General features: G+C 41.9%; 1 protein-coding gene across 3 annotated transcripts in view; it reads left to right on the top strand.

Annotated features, from left to right (window-relative positions):
* Window positions 1-9688, top strand: part of Ubtd2 (ubiquitin domain containing 2) — a 67602-nt gene extending 57914 nt beyond the window's left edge. For all 3 annotated transcript variants that reach the window (XM_078052430.1, XM_078052427.1, XM_040272331.2), the window contains one exon: window positions 7303-9688. In XM_078052430.1, the coding sequence (XP_077908556.1) occupies window positions 7303-7700 (398 nt within the window). In that variant the 3' untranslated portion in view covers window positions 7701-9688. The remainder of the gene's footprint in view (window positions 1-7302) is intronic.
* Window positions 9689-14118: the final 4430 nt, after the last annotated feature.

Raw genomic sequence — 14118 nt, 5'->3', positions numbered from 1 at the left:
ATGCATGACTGTGTACACCTGTAATCCCACCAACCTAGAGTCTGAGGTAGAAGGATCACAAGTTTGAGGCCAGAGTTAGCAACTTAGCAAGACCCTGTCTCAAAATTTAAAATTAAAAATAAAAATATTTGGGGATATATTCCACGAGTAAAATACTCCTGAGTCCCCAGTACCCCCCCACACATCAAAAAAAAAAAATCTAGTTGACTGTATTCATGTGGGTATGTTTCTGGGTTCTCTTAATCTGTTCCATTGATCTTCTTTAATCAACACCATCCTGTCTTGACAACTGTAGGTTTATAATAAATCTTACAAGTCAGGTAATGGTGTCTTTCACCTTTGTTTTCACCTTCAGTGTTGTATTGGCTGGTTGGGATCTTTGACCTCTCCATATTAACTTTACAGACAGCTGGTCAGTATTCATACAATAACTTGCTGGGATTTCAACTAGGATTCCTTTGAATTTTTAGACCAAGCTGGGAAGAGTTGATGTTTTGATGGTGTTGTCTTCCTCTCCATGAATATGGGCTCTCATGTTCGTAGAGAATCTTATTGATTCTTTGATTTATTTTTATCAAAATTTTGTCATTTTCTTCTGGATATTTTGTTAGATTTATACCTAAATATAAATTTGGGGGAGCACTAATTTACATGTTATTGTCTCTAATTTTAAATTCCACACATCCATTGCTGTTGTATAGAAGAGCAGTTGTCTTTCATATGTTAACCTTGTATCCTGCAACTTGAGTGTGATCATATTAGTGTTTGGAGCACTTTTGATTTTTCAGATTTTTTACGTGGACAATCATATCATCTGCAAACAGTTCTATTTCTTCCTCCCAATCTGTATGTCTTTTATTTCCTTTCTTATTACCTTAACTAGGATCTCCACTGTGGTGTTTAAGACAGCAGTGAAAGAAGATATCCTTTCCTGTCCCAGTCTTAATGGGAAAGCTTTGAATTTCTTACCTTTAAGTATGATGTTAGCTGTAGGTTTCTCAAGGTCTTCATCAAGTTGAGGACATTCCCCTCTGTTTCTTTTACTGAGAGTTTTTATCATGAATGGGTATTGGGTTTTGTCAGATGCAGCTGCATCTGTCAGTGGGATCGTGTGGTTTTCCTTGTTGGGTCTGTGTGTTGACTTTCCATCACTGTGACAGAATACCTAAGAAACCCAACTTCAACGAGGAAAGATTTGGGCTGGGGTTGTGATTCAGTGGTAGCGCACTTGCCTGTCATGTGTGAGGCACTGAGTTTGATTCTTAGCACTACATATAATAAATAAGATAAAGGTCTAACAACAACTAAAAAATATATTTAAAAAAAAAAAGAGAGGAAAGATTTATTTTGGCTCACAGTTTCAGAGGTTTCAGTCCACAGTTGCTTGGCCTCATCACTGTGGGGGAGCAGGGAGGGTGTGTGGAGCAAAGCTGCTCATCTCATCCTGCCAGGAAATAGAGAGTGGGGCTGGGAAAATCTATATCCTTCAAGGACACACCCCAGTGACCTACTTCCATCAACTAAGTCTCCATCCTAAAGGTTTCACCACCTCCTAGTACCACTGTCAGCTGGGGACCAGGACCTCAACATGAATGTCCTCAGCTTTTGGAGGACATTCCAGATCCAAGCTGTAACACTCACTGTTAGGGACTAGGTTAGTTGGGTTTTGAATGTTGGTTCAATCTTGAACACCTGGGATAAATTCCAGTTGGTGATGGTGTATAACTCTTTTTATAGTGTGGTATTTGAGTTGCTGGTTTTTGTTATGTTGAGGATTTTTTTAAATCTATGTTCATGAAAGATATTAGTCTGTAATTTTCTTGTAATGTTTTTGTCTGCTTTTGGTATTAAGATAATGCTGGCTTCATGGAATGAGTTTGTAAATATTTCTTATTCCATCCTCTGAAAGATATTGTAGAAAATTTCTTAAATGTTCAGTAGAATTTACCAGTGAATCCAGCTAAAACTGGTACTTTCTGCTTTGGAAGGTTATTTTTGATTCAGTTTAGTAAATATAAGCTTATTGAGATTGTCTGTTCTTGTGCATTCTGTTTTTCAAGGAATTGGTCCATTTCACTTAAACTGTCAAATTTGTGAAGAGTTATTCTTAGTATTCTTTTATTATCCTTTTAATGTCCACTGGATCTGAAGTTATGTCCTCTCATTCATTTCTAATATTAGTAATTTGTGTTCTCTCATTTCTTCGTTGACCTGATAATGAGAGGCTTACCAATTGTATTGATGTTTTCATTGAATCAGCTTGTAGCTTCATTGATTTTTTTTTTTCTACATTGATTTCTGGTTTTCATTTTCATTGATTCTAGTCAATTATTTTTTTCTTCTGCTTAGTTTTAGATTTAATTTGCTCTTTTATAGTTAGTTCCTAAGGTATAAGCTTAGATGATTGATTTTTTAGACTTTTTTTTTTTAAGAGACAGGTCCCAATAAGTTGCTTAAGGCAGGTCTTGAATTGCAATCCTCTTGCCTCAGCTTCCTGAGTCGCTGAGATTACAGGCATGTGCCATCATGTCCAGCTAGATCTTTTTTCCTTTTCTGATAATATACATTATAAATTTCCTTAAATTGTGCTTTCATTTAATTCAAAATATTTTATTAATTTCTCTTGAGATTTCTCCTTTGACCTATGTATTATTTACATATGTATTGCTTAATATTGATGAATATTGATTTCTAGTTCATAGTCTGAGAAGCAGCTTTGTCTGATTTCTGTTCCTTTAGATTTGTTAAGAGATTTTTTATAGCTTAGAATATTGGTGAATGTTCCCCATGAGCATGCAGAATGTCTGTTCTCCTGCTGTTGGGTGGAGTAGTTTATTTGTGTCCATTAGATCAAACAGCCTGAGGGTGATTGTTTAAGGGTGTTATTTCTGGTTTTCTGCCTTGTGGATCTGTCTGTTTCTCACTGAGGAGGAGATTAAAAGGCTCCAGTCACAGTAGTGGATCCATCCTTTTCCTTGCAGCGTTAGCAGTTTCTGTCTCTCATATTTTGCTCTGTTTTTAGGTGCATACATGTTAAGGACTATTACCATATCTTGAAGAACTGACCCTTTTATCATTATTTAATGCTATCCTTTATCCTGATGACATCCCTTACTTTGAAGTCTACTCCACCTGAAATTAATATAGCGACTCCCGCTCTGTCTTGATGAGTGTTAGCATGGTCCATCTTTCTCCAGCTCTTTTCCCCAATCCGTTTTATTTATTTGGTACATGTAGATAACTAGTGTTATGTCAGTAGCTAACATCTACTGTGTCTATTACAGCTTGTTGTCCTTGTTCTTATTCCCATTTTTTGTCTTCCACTCCTTTTCTTCCTTTTTTGGTTTTAGTTGAGTATTTGGTGATTCCATCAACTCGCCTTTCTTAGCGTATCAGGTTTATTCCTGTTACACTTTTAGTGGTTGTCTTCCTATAACACTATAATGCTCTACAGGTAGTATAGATGGCTTATAATAAAATAACCATAATTTCTTATGTCCTTTGCATTTTTCAGGTATATAAGCTTATATAAATAGATAAATAAGTATACATAATTGAATACACTGTTGTTTTGAACAAATTTTTATGTTAGATCAATTACAAATAAGAAAAATAAGGGCTAGGGACGTGGCTCAAGCAGTAGTGCGCTTGTCTGGCATGCGCAGGGCGCTGGGTTCGATCCTCAACACCACATAAAAAATAAATAAAATAAACATATTGTGTCCACCTAAAACTAAAAAGTAAATATTTAAAAAAAGAAAAATATAAGTTCCTACATTGCCTTGTTCCTTCTCCAGTATTCTTCCTTGCTTTATGTGAATCTGAGTTTTTTTACCTAGATCATTTATCCTAAGAACTTCTTTTAATATTTCTTGCAAAGCAGGACTACTGGAAACATTTTCTCAGTTTCTGTTTTCTAAGCTAGTCTTTCTTGATTTATTTCACAGGATACAGAATTCTAGGTAGTTTTTTTTTTCTCTCTCTCTCAATACTTTAAACATTTCAGCCCATTCATTTCTTGCTTCCTTCTGTGGCTTCTGAAAGTCAGGTGTAATCCCCCCACTCCATCTTTCTTTTCTATGGGTAAGGTTTGTTTTCCACATCTGGCTTCTAAAGGAACAGAGTTTATCTTTGATCTTGTAGAGTTTGAAAATGATACATGTCTAGTTTTTCTGGCATCTATGTTGTTTGATGTTCCCTGAGTTTCCTGGATCTGTGCTGTAGTGTCTGAGGGTGAGTTGGGGAATTCTCCTTCATAATGGTTCCAAGTACCTTCTGTTGACTTCTTCTCCTCCTGATGTCCCTTTGTGCACAAGTTATGACTTCTGGAGCCGTCCCTCTGTTTTGGGGTATTCTGTTCGGGGTTTTTTGTTTGGTTGGGTTCCCCTGCCAGTCTTTTTTCCCCTCTTTGCTTTGAAATTTTAGGTTTCCACTGAAATATCCTTCAACTCCAAGATTCCTTCCTTGAACATGTCCAGTCCACTAATAAGCCCATCAGGGAGGTCTTCATTTCATTTTGGGTTCTTCCTTAGACTTTCATCATTCTGGTTGCCTTCCTTGCTTGGCCTAGCCATTGGCATGTTAAGTACAGCTGTTTTAAAGTCCCAGTCTGCTTATTCTGACACCCCTTTTCCCTCTGAGTCCCTGGTTTGGGGGTTTGTTCTTTGTCTTCAAACTGTTCATTGCCTTTTAGAATCTTGTCATTTTTTGTGGAAAGGTAGACGTGTTTTTTGGAAAAAAAGAACTGTTGTAAATGAGCCTGGAGTAAAGTAGAGGGTGGGGGGAGCTTCTAGAGTCCTATGACTAGGCCTCAGCCTCTGAGTCTGAACCTCGAGCTGTGAACTTCGCAGGCTTTCTCATCATAATACCACCCTAGGTAGGACAGGACGGCTAGAGGGGGCAGGGTAGGCGTTTCCTTCCCCATGGGTCACTTGCACTCTACTGTGATCCCTGCGGGTTAGGCTCTAGTTAGTTCTTCTGAGGGCTGTGTGCTCTGGCCGTGTTCAAGATGGTTCCTTATGCCTGCTCTGCCAGAAGCACAGGGAGTTTTTCTCTGATATTTGCTATGAGGAGGTAGCTAAACTCCAGGAGGAAAAATTAATAAAGGTGTTTTCCCTCATCACTCGCAGGGCTTGATCCCCTTGCAGGTTCCCCTAAGATTGGACTATCCTGGCCTCCAGCCATTTGCCAATCACCATTCAGGCTTTCCTGCTCTGTTGTAGTCAGCTGTGGTTCTCTGTTCTCCTGCCTGGCTGGCTGGCCATCTTGATGACTGTAGTTTGCCCAGTGACCTTACCCCTCTCTCAGATAGAGGAGGAGTTGGGACTTTAATTTGTTTAGGTTTTTCCTTCTTAGGAGGAAACTTGGACTGGGACTTCCAAGTTTCTTACATGCCGTACTGGAAACCAGAACTGTAATTTTTAGTTTAAAACTAGAGGAAAAAATATATAAAACCAGAATATATTTGTAACGCAGATTCTAATTTTATAGACAGAAGAAAGGGAAAGTTAGTATACCAGAAAACTTCATATTAAGTAAAAAAGAAGTCGTCTTCTCCAAAAATGTTAGAACAAAGGTGCTTCTAAGCCGCACGAAGCATGGACAGCTCCCATCCAGTGTCAGGGTCCGGGTGCTGCCTGCACTGGAACAGGGTGAGGCGCAGTCTACCTGGAACCCTCCTTGGCGTTTTCCTCTCTTACTCATTTGAGATGAGAAAATTCAACCCGAAATGCCAGGCTTCGGGAGATGGGCTTCTTTGCCTTGTGGTGGAGGGTGAAGGTCAGGTCCAGTAAGAGCCGAGCTGGTTGTCAGGGTGCAGTTTGTGTTGGCTCCACATTGCCTCTCGAGGGGTGGGGTGCTTTCAGTCAAGGCAGCAGTGCTGCTGCCGTCGCTGCAATCCTGCTGTATCAGGTGTGCCTCTGTAGAGGTCAGCTTCTTCCTGCTTCATTTTGTGATTGAAAAAGGAATTGCAGGTTAAAGAATGTTGCTCTTCAGGGCTAGAGTTGTAGCTCAGTGGTAGAGTGCCTGCCTAGTACATGTGAGGCCCTGGGTTTGATTCTCAGCACCGCATACAAATAAGTAAATAAAGATCCGTCAACAACTAAAAAGAATATTAAAAAAAATAGAACGTTGCTCTTCACAGTTGCACAACTCATTAATAAAAAGGCTGGAAATTTCTTCTTGGTCTCAATTCCAAAGATAGTGGTTTGGTATGGTGTCTCTCTAGGAGAATGTTTTAAATAGCAGGGCAGTTATGGCAATGTGCTACACTTGCACCCGCAGGGCCCACGCTACTGACGCCCGACATCCAGTGGGATGTGTACCTGAAGGTGTCTCCTCGCAGAGCAGATGGGTCTGCAGCGAGCTCTCCACTTTCCCTTTACTCACTCCCACCACGGCCAGGCTGTCAAGACACTGGCAGGCTTCTTGCCGTAGGACTAGGCTATCTGGATATGTGACCAGTTTGGACAGGGGCATTCAACCCAGAGTCACATCCCCAGTCCTTTATTTATTTATTTATTTATTTATATTGAGACAAGGTCTTGCTAAGTGGCTTAGGGGCCTTGCTTAGTTGCCGAGGCTGGCTTTGAACTTGTAATCCTCTGCCTCAGCCTCCTGAGCTGCCAGGATTTACAGGCGTGCACCACCACACCTGGCCATATATGCTTTTTTTCCCTCCCTTGAGGTAGCTCATTATGAATGTCACACCCCTCCAGTCACCTCTGTAATTGGAGCTTCTCTGATAGATTAGCTGAGTGGGGTTGAGTAAAACATCTCGGTTCTTTCTATGGTCATGGTACTAACAAGATTCATACGTGGGCAATGGGCAGTCACACCTCGTGCAGCTGTCATCTCTGGTCTGATCTCAGAACCAAGGACTCTGGCCAGGTGCAGTCTGTCAGCCAGGTCTTGGGCTTGTTTTCTTTTTTTCTTGTTTTTTGTTTAAGATAATGGATTCGTTTCTTAAACAGATACAACAATGTAATGTAAATTTCCCTTTAATTTGTTCTAAGCACTAATGAATTGTGTGCACCCATTTTCTTTCCTTTCTGTCTTCCTGGAATTGTGAGCTGGGTGTTAAATGACTTAGAAGAGGTTAGAGCTGGAGTCCTGGTTAATGTAAAATTAGATGCATCCTCAGAGTGCCCCCAGGACTTGGTCGTCACTGCTGATCAGTGGACAGTGACTGGCATCATTTAGTGCCTTTCTCTGCTGTGGCATGCTAGCAAAAGAGCATGAGCAGTTTGTAGAGTGTAAACAGGAATACGTTCACTGAAACTCGTTCATGTCTTCCCTCTGAAGGTGCGCTTACGGAGTGCTATGATGAACTGGGGAGCAGATACCAGCTTCCCGTGTATTGCTTGGCACCGCCAATCAACATGATAGAGGAAAAGAGCGACACAGAGACTCTGGACATTCCTGAGCCACCACCCAACTCTGGCTACGAGTCCCAGCTCCGACTGCGCCTCTCCACAGGCAAAGACCTCAAGCTTGTGGTGCGCAGCACAGACACGGTGTTCCACATGAAGAGACGCTTGCACGCAGCCGAAGGAGTGGAGCCGGGAAGCCAGCGGTGGTTCTTCTCAGGCAGACCTCTCACCGACAAAATGAAGCTGGAGGAGCTGAAGATCCCCAAGGACTACGTCGTGCAGGTGATCGTGAGCCAGCCCGTGCACAACCCCACGCCAGTCGAGAACTGAGCCGAGCCGGCTCCCCTCTCCTGTTTGTTATTGTTGTCATTTTCAACTCTGTGGCGTGAAACCTATTTTCACTGCTCTGAATTCCCTATGAATGAATTTAGTTCTGAGGAATTACCAGTGAAAAATTCCATCTGTGATGGAGACCAACAAAAATAATAAAACACAAAGAGCCAGCCTTTGAGACTCATGTAACTACAATTTCTAATTTGAGAGGCAGTTAAGAAATAGATAACCATTTATTTTAAAACACTCAACTACTTAATGGCTGAATTTAAATGATTTAGACTGTAAGTGGAACATTGTAACCTTGAAGAACAGCACCAAGCACCTTTGAATACAGAATTTTTAAAACATCTATCAGATTATATAATTTCCAGATGTCACCAATAACGGTTATAATTTTTTGATAGAATCTGAGAAGAGCAGTATTTGAGATTCATTTCTGTTCTGGTTTTTTGTTAGCTCATTTCATATTTAGCCATAAAGGAGTAAGACTGGCAAATTGTGTTTCAGTGTTGCTTTTCCCATCCCCACATGTTGAGCCCCTTATTGACAGTCACACTAAGTTTGAGTGGCCTTGAGCATGTTTGGTGGCCAGGACCCTTCTGAACACCAGGCAGTAACTAGTCCTGTTTCTGATTTCCACCTGATCCTTGGGTGCTGCGTAGGTGTTTTGGAATCCTGCACAGACAGCTGTTTTCATGTCTGGCTTAGAAGGTCACTACGTCGTGTACCTTCCGTACTCCCTGCTCTGTTTGCACTTGCATCGCCTACCCTGGCCCAGGCCCACAGTCCCTGGGCGGGAGGCAGGAGTCCATTACTCTTCCCACCACGAGGCAGTGCAGTGAGGCTCTCCCCGCTCTGCAGGGGCGCAGGGAAAGCTCAGTCCTCCTGTGCCTAGGAGAACTTGCAGAGAAACTTTCGACTGAGAATCCAGAGTGAAAGGTTTGCTGGTGTTGCTTTCACATTAGCAGTGACACAGCAGTGCTTCAGACCTCAGTACTCCCCAGTTCACTGTTACCCTCAGCCAAGTGGATAACAGTTCTACTCTCATCTTTTCTTGCAAAGAGGCAAGTTAAGAACCATCTGCAGAGTCATGTTTGGTGGCCAGGAACTGAGAAATCTGCGAAGGCCTGAGTCTTGGGTACTGTGGCTGAGTAAAGCTGCCCAGGGCTGCGTTTAATTTGGAGCCCCTTAAGAGCTGGCTCTGAGAGAGAAGGGGACTCCCTCCCTTACCAGGCTGTGTCTTGGGGCCTCCGTGAGGAGGAAGGGGAGCAAGGAGCATGGGTGCCGTGCTGGGGGTGGCACACCTCCACAGCTACCTGGGTGTGAGCACCTTGTTAGTTAAAGTGAAAAAATGAAACTGCTAATTAGTCTAAATGCATTGTTTAAAAATGGTATTAAATCTCCTATAGCCTGATTAAGTATATCTATAACTGTAACTTTATCATGTTTCTGAGAGCTTTAACTACTTCCCTAATGTTATTCGATCACTTTAAAGATTGTGGCTACATCTGATTTGCTTGTTGATGATTGACTCTAAATTCAAGAGAAATGGCAGCATTAATTCCAAAGGAGAAGTTTTCCCTCAGAGGTGGGGCTAGGAGGGCATTTCAGTAGATCGCCCTCATCCAAAAGTTTTTGTTCATCGTTGCCACATTGAACAGCAGCATCTCTCATGTTCATCAACTGGAAAAAAAAAATGTTTAAACTGATTTTTCTTAAGGAAATTTGTTGATGTCATCAATAATCTATGGTTGGTAAAAGGTCTTGATTGTTGAAGATTCTCTCTCTTTAAGAGTTATTTTATTTTAAAGGAACATATACTTTGAATAACAATTTTCTGGGCATGTTTAACTTAGGTAAGAAAACCATGGTGCTGTTTAATTGTTAATAGATTGATATAAGATTGGACCAATACTTGATGTGTATAATTTTAGTATGTAGGGTTTTTGTGCTTTTTTTAAAAAAAAAAAAAGTTAAATTTTTCTCTTTGTCTTTGCCTTTTTTCTGGGGTTTTATCTGTTGCTCTCCCCATAAGGGTGATCCGCCATGTTCTAATGAGTGTGTGAAGGTTTCCTCCTTCTTGAAGCCTCAGCCCAGTAAAGATCATGGTCCTCATCACCCCCTCAGGCTCACTGGGCCGACTCCTGTGCAGTGCTGTAGACACGCCTGCCTCTGCACTGACTCCTGGGTCTGAATCAGCTGGTTTTCTCTTCTCCTAAAATCATCCTGCACATCAACTCACAGTTCAGGTTTTCGGAAGCACTAAGCTCATTTATTATCCATTTTTGGATCAAAGTAACAGGTTTGATTTTGTTCAGATTTTTAAATGGGTTTTCAGAACAGGCAGCATGTGCCTGTGAAACCATCAGTCCAAACACACCAAGGTGAGAAGACTGTCCCTTCCCCCTCTGAGACTTCAGAGATCTCTGTGGGGTTGGGAAAGGAGTGAGGTGACAGTCCTGATTGGACTTTTTCCATCTGTCTGTCCCGTTAATGGGGAGCTCTTGTTTTCTGGTAGTTTTTAAACACAATATGCTTCTTTTTTTAGTTGTAGGTGGACCCATACTTTTATTTATTTATGGGTTGCTGAGGCTCGAACCCAGTGCTCCAGGCATGCAAGGCGAGAGCGCTCTACCACTGAGCCCGAGCCCCAGCAAGATGCTTCTTACTGGTGTTCCTACTGGACAGACTAGCAGCAGCTGTGCCGAGTTTCTTACTAGGGAGGAGAGGGAAGGAGAGCAGCTGGCAGCCCCTGCTCCAGTCTCCTCTTATTTCTGTTGGGGTCTCTAATGACGTGGCCCCTTCAGGCTGTCATCCCCCTGAAGGGATGAAGTGCAGGCTGCTCAGGTGGCAAGGGTCCCATCTTGGCAAATGTCAGCACAGTTGCTCTGGTTGCCAGTCTTCGAGGTCAGAGGTTAGAGTGGTGAGCAAACAGGAGACTGAACGCTAGTGAAGGGTGGCTTAGCTGCCTTAGCTCCCTTCAGAATTCCATACTTATGGCTAGTACAGATCACAGAGGAGCCTGTCCAGGGCCCTGGGCTGAAAAGGTAGCTGTGCCCACATCTCTCAGGTCTGCTGTTCCTGTCCCTCCATGGATGGACCACACCCTGGAACATACATGTGACCGAGAAATTCCAACTGGACTGTGGAAACTCCGTTTATTAACTTAATCTACACTTAGTTTATTAACTCAAACCATCTACATACACTATTTTTTTTTGCAGTGCTAGGGATTGAAACTGGGTCCTTGCACATGCCAATGTACTCCCTCTACCCTGAGCTGCACTCCCAGGTCTATATGCACATCTGAAAAATGTTTTAAGTCACATAATATAAATGAGAAAACAAGTACCTAAAGTTGGTATTGATAGGCTGTTTTCTTTGTACTTCTAGTCACAAAGGAGTGCCACTTTACTGGTGCATTTAAATTTTCATTTTTATACCGAATTTCAGTTTGGACCCATTAGAGATAAATGCATTTTTCTGATACCATTCTATAACCATCCCATTTATGGAGATGCTTTTAAAAGGAAGATTTTGAAAATCTGAGCCAATTCACACTAGCTTTTGTAGCTACCCTGATTTCCAGGTAAGAGAGAAAAGCTTGTCTTAGAATTATGCTTCCTATCTTTGACTCATTCTTGCCTCTCCCCCTTTTTTTTCTTTTTTAAAGTGTATTTATTTGTTCTAATTTGTTACATATGACAGCAAAGTGCATTTCAATTCATAGTACACATATGGAGCACAATTCTTCATGACTCTGGTTGTACACAAAGTAGAGTCACACCATTCATGTCTTCATACATGAACTTAGGATAATGACATCCATCTCATTTCACCATCTTTCCTATCCCCCTATTGCCCCTTCTCGTCCCTCCCCTTTGCCCTATTTAAAGTTCCTCCATTCCTCCCATGTCCCCCCTGCCCCCTATTATGGATCAGCATCCTTATCAGAGAAAACATTTGGCATTTGTTTTTTTGGGGATTGGCTTACTTAGCACAATATTCTTCAACTCTGTCCACTTACCTGTAAATGCCATGATTTTATTTTCTTTTAATGCTGAGTAGTATTCGTGTATACATACACACCACAGTTTTCTTTATCCGTTCATTTACTGAAGGGCATCTAGGTTGGCTCCACAGTTTAGCTATTGTGAATTGTGCTGCTATAAACATTGATGTGGCTGTGTCCCTGTAGTATGCTGTTTTTAAGTCCTTTGGGTTTAGACCAAGGAGTGGGATAACTGGGTCAAATGGTGGTTCCATTCCCAGTTTTCCAAAGAATCTCCTTATTGCTTTCCATATTGGCTGCACCAATTTGCAGTCCCACCAGCAATGTATGAGTGTGCCTTTTCCCCCACATCCTCTCCAACACTTATTGTTGTTTGTCTTCATAATAGCTGCCATTCTGACTGGAGTGAAATGAAATCTTAGAGTAGTTTTGATTTGCATTACTCTAATTGCTAGAGATGTTGAACATTTTTCATATATTTGTTAATTGATTGTATATCATCCTCTGAGAAGTGCCTATTCAGTTCCTTGGCCCATTTATTGATTGAGTTATTTGTTTTTTGGTGTTAAGATTCTGGAGTTCTTTATATATCCTAGATATTAGTGCTTTATCTGATGTGCATATGGTAAAAATTTGCTCTTGTTCTGTAGGCTCTCTCTTCACCTCACTGATGATTTCTTAGAAAAAGCATTCATGAAATTCATCTGGAAAAATTAGAGACCCAGAATAGCTAAAGCAATCCTTAGCAAGAAGAGTAAAGCAGGTGGCATCACTATACCAGGCCTTCAACTATACTATAGAGCAATAGTAACAAGAACAACATGGTATTGGCACTAAAATAGACTGGTAGACCAATGGTATAGAATAGAGGACACAGAGACCAACCTACATAGATACAGTTATACTAGACTAAGATACCAAAAATGTATATTGGAGAAAGGACAGCCTCTTCAACAAGTGGTGCTGGGAAACCTGGAAATCCAAATGCAACAAGATGATACCAAACCCCTATCTCTCACCATGCCCAAAACTCGACTCACAGTGGGTCAGGGACCTAGGAATTAAACCAGAAAACCCTGCACCTAATAGAAGAGAAAGTAGCCCAAATCTTTATCACATCAGATTAGGCCCTGACTTCCTTAATAAGATTCCTATAGTGCAAGAAATAAAATCAAGAAACAATAAATGGGATGGACTCAAACTATAAACCTCCCTGCCCCTTTCTGAAACAAAGGATTCAGTATTTTGGTGGCGTTAATGGCCACGTCTGAAAAATCACAGCCCATGGTTCTTTCTGCACCTCAGGACCGACCCTGGAAGGTGGAAGAGAAACTCACACTTCGGTTTCTTCCCCCAAACCACACCTAGCTCCTGGGCTGTCTGGTGGCAAAAGCCTTGGAGGCTGATCCAGAAGAGGCGGAGCTGGAGGGCTATGCGTGCAGGTGTGAGGAGCTGGGGAGCAAGAAGTGGGGGGCAAGGGCTGGGGAGTGAGAAGCTGGGGGGCAAGGGCTGGGGAGCAGGGCGAGGTGCAGCTGTTGGCCTTGGGAGGTGATGAGGCACAGATGGACCTCGGGTCAGGAAGGAAGGCGCTGCTGTGAGGCGGTGCATCTTTTGGGTGTTAACTCTAGGAGAGAGATGCTATTGTCCCTATGTGGGAAACAGATGTGACTGCAGCTGGTTTTTTTATGCTAGTTCCATCCAGTTTTTATGGTACCATTGCGAGAAAGAGAAGATCTTTTTGCTGACAATGACATTGAGTGTAGTCACAGGTATGTTATCAAAACCCTCTTTCTAGGGCTCGGGCTGGGGCTCAGTGGTGCCTCGCATGTGTGAAGCACAGGGTTCAATCCTCAGCACCACATAAAATAAATAAAGGATCATGACCATCTAGAACTAAAAGAAATGTAATAAGAAAACCATGTCTAATAGAGGAAATATGGAGAGGATTCACAGAAATTAACAGTTCCTAGTACCAGTTTGATGGAGGAATGATGACAGTCTCCAGCGGGCAGTGTTCTTGCCAGTTGCTCCTGACACCTTGTGATCCAATTTGACCTTCCATGGTGGAACTGCTTGAACTGGCCTTCAGGTCAGCATTACTTAATGTGTCCATAAGAAATCCTTGGTTTATAGTAAACGACCTATATTTCTTCACTCCCAAAACTTGTTCCTCAGAGATTTGTGGTAAGAGTTGTAATTAACATTAAGCAGGTGAGATTTCTGACCCAATGAGTTGCTAGCTTTAAACTTAAACAGAATCTGCTAAAAGGAAGTGAGTTACTGAGATCCCTGCTGGTAAGACAGGTTGGCTTAGTTGACCTTGAATTTGAGCCCTGGCTCTGCCAGCATGAGCCATGTGTTCTTGGGTAAGGTTCTTAATCTCTAGGCCTCAATTTCCTC

This window comes from Ictidomys tridecemlineatus, chromosome 1, assembly GCF_052094955.1.
Source record: "Ictidomys tridecemlineatus isolate mIctTri1 chromosome 1, mIctTri1.hap1, whole genome shotgun sequence".
Lineage (NCBI taxonomy): Eukaryota > Metazoa > Chordata > Mammalia > Rodentia > Sciuridae > Ictidomys > Ictidomys tridecemlineatus.
The sequence above is the reverse complement of the archived record's forward strand: the minus strand, read 5'-3'. Positions and strand labels throughout refer to the sequence as shown.